The sequence below is a fragment of the Arachis stenosperma genome, chromosome 3 (assembly GCF_014773155.1).
Source record: "Arachis stenosperma cultivar V10309 chromosome 3, arast.V10309.gnm1.PFL2, whole genome shotgun sequence".
Lineage (NCBI taxonomy): Eukaryota > Viridiplantae > Streptophyta > Magnoliopsida > Fabales > Fabaceae > Arachis > Arachis stenosperma.
Window position 1 is genome coordinate 152,260,362 of NC_080379.1, and position 5,975 is coordinate 152,266,336.

General features: G+C 38.5%; 1 protein-coding gene across 1 annotated transcript; it reads right to left on the reverse strand.

Moving 5' to 3' along the window:
* Positions 1 to 5,151: 5,151 nt before the first annotated feature.
* On the reverse strand, positions 5,152 to 5,733 carry LOC130966906 (uncharacterized). Its single transcript, XM_057891726.1, has one exon. It carries the CDS (start codon positions 5,731 to 5,733, stop codon positions 5,152 to 5,154), a length of 582 nt encoding a protein of 193 aa, XP_057747709.1.
* Positions 5,734 to 5,975: the final 242 nt, after the last annotated feature.

Consider the following 5,975-nt stretch of genomic DNA (forward strand, 5'->3'; position numbering starts at 1 on the left):
CTTCCTCAATCATTCATTGATCTCCTTGGCAATCTTAAGTGACCGAATTACAATTAATCTCTCAAATCTTGATCAATAGCCAATTCCTTGGTCAATTGCTCATGAGAAGAGATGAAGTATGGTCACTGATTATACCACATGCATTCCCAAATCAAGTGTTGGAGGATTATAGTCACATATCCTTCCAAACCTAATTTGGTACAACATGAGAAAGCATTTCTAGCATGATCTCTTCATTCCTCTTCCAAGGTTCAGAAGAGATCCAAGTATGAATAGCTTCTTTTCCAAGATAACTACCCAATTGGATGAAGATCGAAAGCTTTCAAGCAAAATCAAGAGAAAGATAGAAGAAGAAGAATAAGAACTACACTTAATCCATTGAATCACAATAGAGCTCTCTAACCCAATGTAAAGAGTTAGTTGGTCATTGCTCTACCAAAATAGAAAAAGAAAGAAAGTGCAGAAAAGTAAAGATGAAAATAAAAACTAAAATTGAAACTTCAAAATTCATAAATGAAAAGTACAAACTAGAATTAAACTACTACTAAGAAAAAGAAAAGAAAATAAAAGGAAGAAGAGTGGTTGAGGGGAGGGGTCCGAAGACCCACTCCCCTTGGAGGTGCCAATTCACAGAAGTTCGAATTGGTCTTCACTCTCTCCCCCTTCCTTCAATTCTCCCGTGTCTAGAATGACTTGAATGTAAAAACTAAGGCCTTTATATAGGCTCTCCTAAATTACAAAATGAAATTAAAAGCAAATTACACTTAAATGAAAATTCCTATTCTAGATGCTTCTTGTGGTCTTGATTGGTTGACAATTGTGGGCTTGCTTGCTTGGGCTTTGAAGTGGACATGAGAGAGAAGTGAGTAAAGTTGAGGTCCAGGTGCCAATGTTAGTGCTACCGTTAGCCACACTAACGCTACAAGTGTGGCGTTAGTGCTGAAGTTAGTGTGGCTAACGTCACACTTGCTACCAGTTGGTGTTTTTGGGGCTTAAAAGATACCTCTGGTTTGTGCTCCAATTTCATGTCCACTATAGAGTATTATATATTGTTGGAAATCTCTGAATGTCAGCTTTCTAACGCAACTGAAATCATCTCAATTGGACCTCTGTAGCTCAAGTTATGCTTTTTTGAAGTGGACATGGTCGCTGGCATCGTCGCTAGCGTTAATGAAAAACTTGAGTGCCAATAACGCTAGCGACCAGGGCTTCATTATTGCCAGTTTCTGAAGTTCAAACTTAGTGTCCATCCCATACTATTATATATTTTTGGAAAGCCCTGGATGTCTACTTTCCAATGCCTTTAGAAGCGCATCATTTGGAGCTCTACAACTCGAGTTACACCTCTTGGAAGGTGAAGAGGTCAGTTGGCCTTAATACAGGTTGATACCATGTTCATCACTGCACTTTCGGGACAGGTTTTCTCCCTCAAATTTAGTGTCAACCATGTAATGCCATATATGCTTGGAAAGATCTGGAATCCTACTTTCCAATGCCACTGGAATCACCTCATTTGGAGATTTGTGGCTCAAGTTATGCGTGTTTGAAGAAGGCATGGTCAGGCTGCCAGGTGGGACTTTTGCCCACGTTAACTACCATGTTAACTAAGTTAACGTGGGAGTTAACGTGGCTCATTGTGGCTTGTGTGGCTCCTTCCAACGTTAGTGACAATGTTGGGTGTCACTAACATTGGCGATCACCTTTCTTCTTCACGTTAACTTCCACGTTAACTAAGTTAACGTGGGAGTTAACGTGGCTTCTTGGGGATAGTATGGGTTTCGTCCAATGTTAGTGACAATGTTTGGTGTCACTAACGTTGTCGAAAACCTTATTTCTTCACGTTAGCTTCTACGTTAACTAGGTTAACGTGGGAGTTAACGTGGCTTCTTGTGACTTAGCCAACGTTAGTGATAAAGTTGAATGTCACTAACGTTGGCGTCCCCTTTTCTTCTTAACGTTAGAGGTCACGTTAACTAAGTTAACGTGGCCACTTATGAGCTTGGTCCAACGTTAGTGATAATGTTAAGTGTCACTAACGTTGGCTCCATTTCCTTTCTTCAAAGTTAATGCCACTAACTTTTCTCACTAACGTTGGGGCTTTCCTTCCTTCCACGTTAGTGCCCACGTTAGTGTAACTAACGTAGTCACTAACGTGGCTCTTCTCTTCTTCTTTTGGCGTGAAGTCAATCAAACAAAGTGCATCAAAGTCTTGCTCTTAATCATGGGATCATGCATCATCCAATTTATCATATAATTCATGCATAATTCTCATGAAATCATTCAAAATTCACAATGTTTGTTTGAATCAAGATGTAGATGAATATCTACCAAAAACTAGCTTATTTCCTAAGAAAATGCATGAAACTACCTTAAAAACAGTAAGAAAAGGTCAGTGAAACTGGCCAAGATGCCTTGGCATCAGTAGCCAGGTTATATTATTATTGTAACTATTATTATTGTTGAAGCTAAGTAGAAAATAAGTGATGTTGTTGAAGAGTAAAATGAGACGTTAACTAAGCTATACTTTGATATTAGAAAAGCAAGAATCTTTGACTAAGCTAGAGAGAAATACGCTATTGTTAAATATGTTTTTACAGTTTCAATTTAGTTTTTTTGAGATATGTAGAACAGTTTTACTTCAGTTACAAATCCGTCTACATAAACTAATTTTCTGAGTACCCCTAGTTATCACATAAGTTTAGTTGTATAAGGTTATATTTTTGAAATTGAAATCTTTTTTTTTATTCAAAAACGGGGCTTTTCAGCCCAACAAAAGAAACAAAAGCTTAAAAACTACAAAGTGGACACTGAGTGGGGTATAGCAACCCCTCTGCAATCATCAGACAAAAAGTTTCTTATCTCTGCAGGTGAAGTGTCAATGAAGTGATATCCCGGATCAGTTTCCAGACTCTTCTTTGCAAGCCAATCAGCTACTATGTTTCCTTCTCTTAAATTGTGCCTGAACTGTACTTTCCATTGCCTTTTCATCCAATTATTTATCTTTCTAATCACTGAATTTGGGTGTTTATTTCTTTTATCTTCTTGGATCATAATCACATATACAGCTTTGGAGTCTGTCTCAACTATAACTCTTCTTAATTCCAACTCCTATGTGGTAGATAACGCATAATATATACCCCAAATCTCTGCCTGGAAAGTAGTACAGTTACCTAGATTTACCACAAAGCCAGCCACCCATCTTCCCAATTCATTTCTCACCACACCTCCACATCCTGCTTGCCTTGGGTTCCCCCTCTAAGTCCCATCTGTGTTCACTTTAACCCAAATTTTCATTGGAAGTTTCCACACTACTTGCACTTCAATTCTGTTTCTCCTCTGTGTGAAAATCGCTTCCTTCTGGAACGTTGTTTCAATCTCATTTACTAGATTAAGAATTATGTTTTTCACTTCATTCGGTCTCTTGAACTGGGGAGAAAAAATCTCTTTATTAGGCCAACGCCATATTTGCCAACAAGTCACCATGAAGAGGGTTATCCATGAGTCTTCAAGGTCGCGGCCCATTTTGGATGTGAGGTTCCATCTCAACCACAAATCGAAGGGAGCTCTAAAGAAATTTTGTATATGATGTGGACTTATTAAGCGCGTCCAAGTACGAGAAGCAACTGGGCAATCTCTTAGCACATGGATCTGGGATTCTGGCACTCCTTCTCATCTGTGGCACTCAGCACTCGTCCCTAGAATCCTGCTTCGCCTTTCGGAGGTCATCAACTTGTTATGAAAGGTAAGCCACACGAATACTTTTATCTTCTGTAGACCTTTCCATTTCCAAACAATATTCCATATACGATCTTGGACACTCCAACTATTTGTTAGAGCGTTATAAGCACTTGCTATAGTGAATTGTCCAGACTGTGTAAGGTTGTATAAAGCCTTATCCTCTCCTAGGTCTTCATTTGGGGGATGTATAGCTTGAATATGATTAGTGGTTTCTTCAGGTAGGTGTCTATGGAGCCAATTCATATTCCATTCTCCTGTCTGATTTGTAGCCTCTATTACTGTCATGTCTAAATTTGTCACATCCCTTAATCTTTTGTTGATGAGCACTCCTTCTCCTCTTACCCATGAGTCTGTCCAGAATCTTGTAGATTTTTCATTACCAATCAAGTAAGAAATATTTTGTTGAAAAAATTCCCACATTTTTGCCAGACTTCTCCATAAAGTTGAATTTGTGGACCTGTATATTAGACTTTTTTGTAAATTCTGCCCTCTGCCATACTTATTGTACAAAATTTGTGCCCAGAGCGACTTTTTTTCATTAACCATTCTCCAAAGAATTTTTAATAAGAAAGTTTCATTCATTTTGCTCAGATCTCTGAATTCCAGCCCTCCATTTTTCTTTGGAGTGCATATCAGATTCCAACTCGTTACATGAAATTTCTTGTTTTCTGGCTCGTCACCTCCAAATAAAATTTTGTTGTAGTCTTTCCACCTCTTTGCAGATGCCTTTGGGGATTTGTGTGTGCATCATATCAAAATTCAGTGTTGGGCTTATCACTGCTTGGGAGAGGATGATTCTACCTACAAGAGAAAGGCAATTTGTCTTCCAACTTCCCAACTTAACTTTAACTCCATCAATTGTTCCTTTAAAATTATCACTGCGCTTCCTATTATTAGTAATCATTGCCCCTAGGTATTTACCAAGGTTTGGCGCTTCTTTGTATCCACATCTGCTGATTATATTCCTCTTTGTGCCTGGATCCACCCTTCTTGAAAAAATAATAGATATTTTTTTCGGGCTAACTTTGAAACTCGAGGCTTCTTCAAACCTTCTAAGTAATTGAAGAATCCCTTCAATTTGGTTCTCCGATGCTTCTGCGAATAACAACAAGTCATCAGCAAAAAGAAGGTGAGATATGTTTGGTCCTTCTCTTCCAGCTTTCATAGGTATCCAGCTACCCTTCTCAACCACTTCTTCTATAATCTGCGAAAGCTTGTCCATGGCAATAACGAAAAGGTAGGGAGACAAAGGATCCCCTGTCTTATTCCCCTAATTGGGGTCAGCTGCTCTGTTTTGGTTCCATTCCAAAGAATTTTGAAGGAAACTGATCTCACACAAGCCATGATAAGTTGTCTGAAAGTACTGTCTATTCCAAATTCTTCCAAGCATTTGTCAATGAAACTCCATTTCAGTCAGTCATATGCTTTTTCAAAATCAATTTTCACTGCCATAAATTGTTTCCTCCCCTTCATTTTTTTCATGCTCAGCATCATCATTGCAATTATAATGTTATCATGAATGACTCTCTCTAGTACAAAACTAGATTGGGTGGGGGTAATTCGGTTGTGTAAAATGGGCTTGAGCTTGGATACAAGTATCTTAGAGATGCATTTGTAGACAACATTGCATAATGCAATGGGTCTAAAGTGGGAAATAAATTCAGGATGTTTTGATTTAGGTATCAGAACAATAAGTATTTGGTTGATTTCTGCTATTTCCTTGGGGTTCCTCCACACTTTACCAATATACTCACACAGAGACTCCTGAATCATACTCCAGTTCTTCTTAAAGAAAAAATCAGGGTACCCATTTTCTCCCAGCACTTTCAGGGAGCCTATACTAAAAAGAGCTTCTTTTATATCCTTCTGGGTGGGGGAAATCTGAAAACTATTCCTCATTTCTTCATTTATTGGGGGATATGTAATCTCTGAGTTGAGGTCATGACTCTCTGGCTTATCTTCCCAGTACAGCTCCTTGTAATAATTGATCGCCATGTCTCTTAATTCTTTCTGTTCCTCATACCATACTCCATCCCTGTTGCGAAGTTTGAGAATTTTGTTCTTCCTCCTCCTTATGGTTGTTTTGGTATGATAGTATCGGGTATTATGATCACCATTTATAATCCACCTTTGCTTGGACTTTTGCAACCATAGGAGCTCCTCCTGATCAAAAATCTGTTCCAACTCCTGAGACAATCTCTTTTCGAGGTCTTCCAAAAAGGATTTTTTTCGTAAGA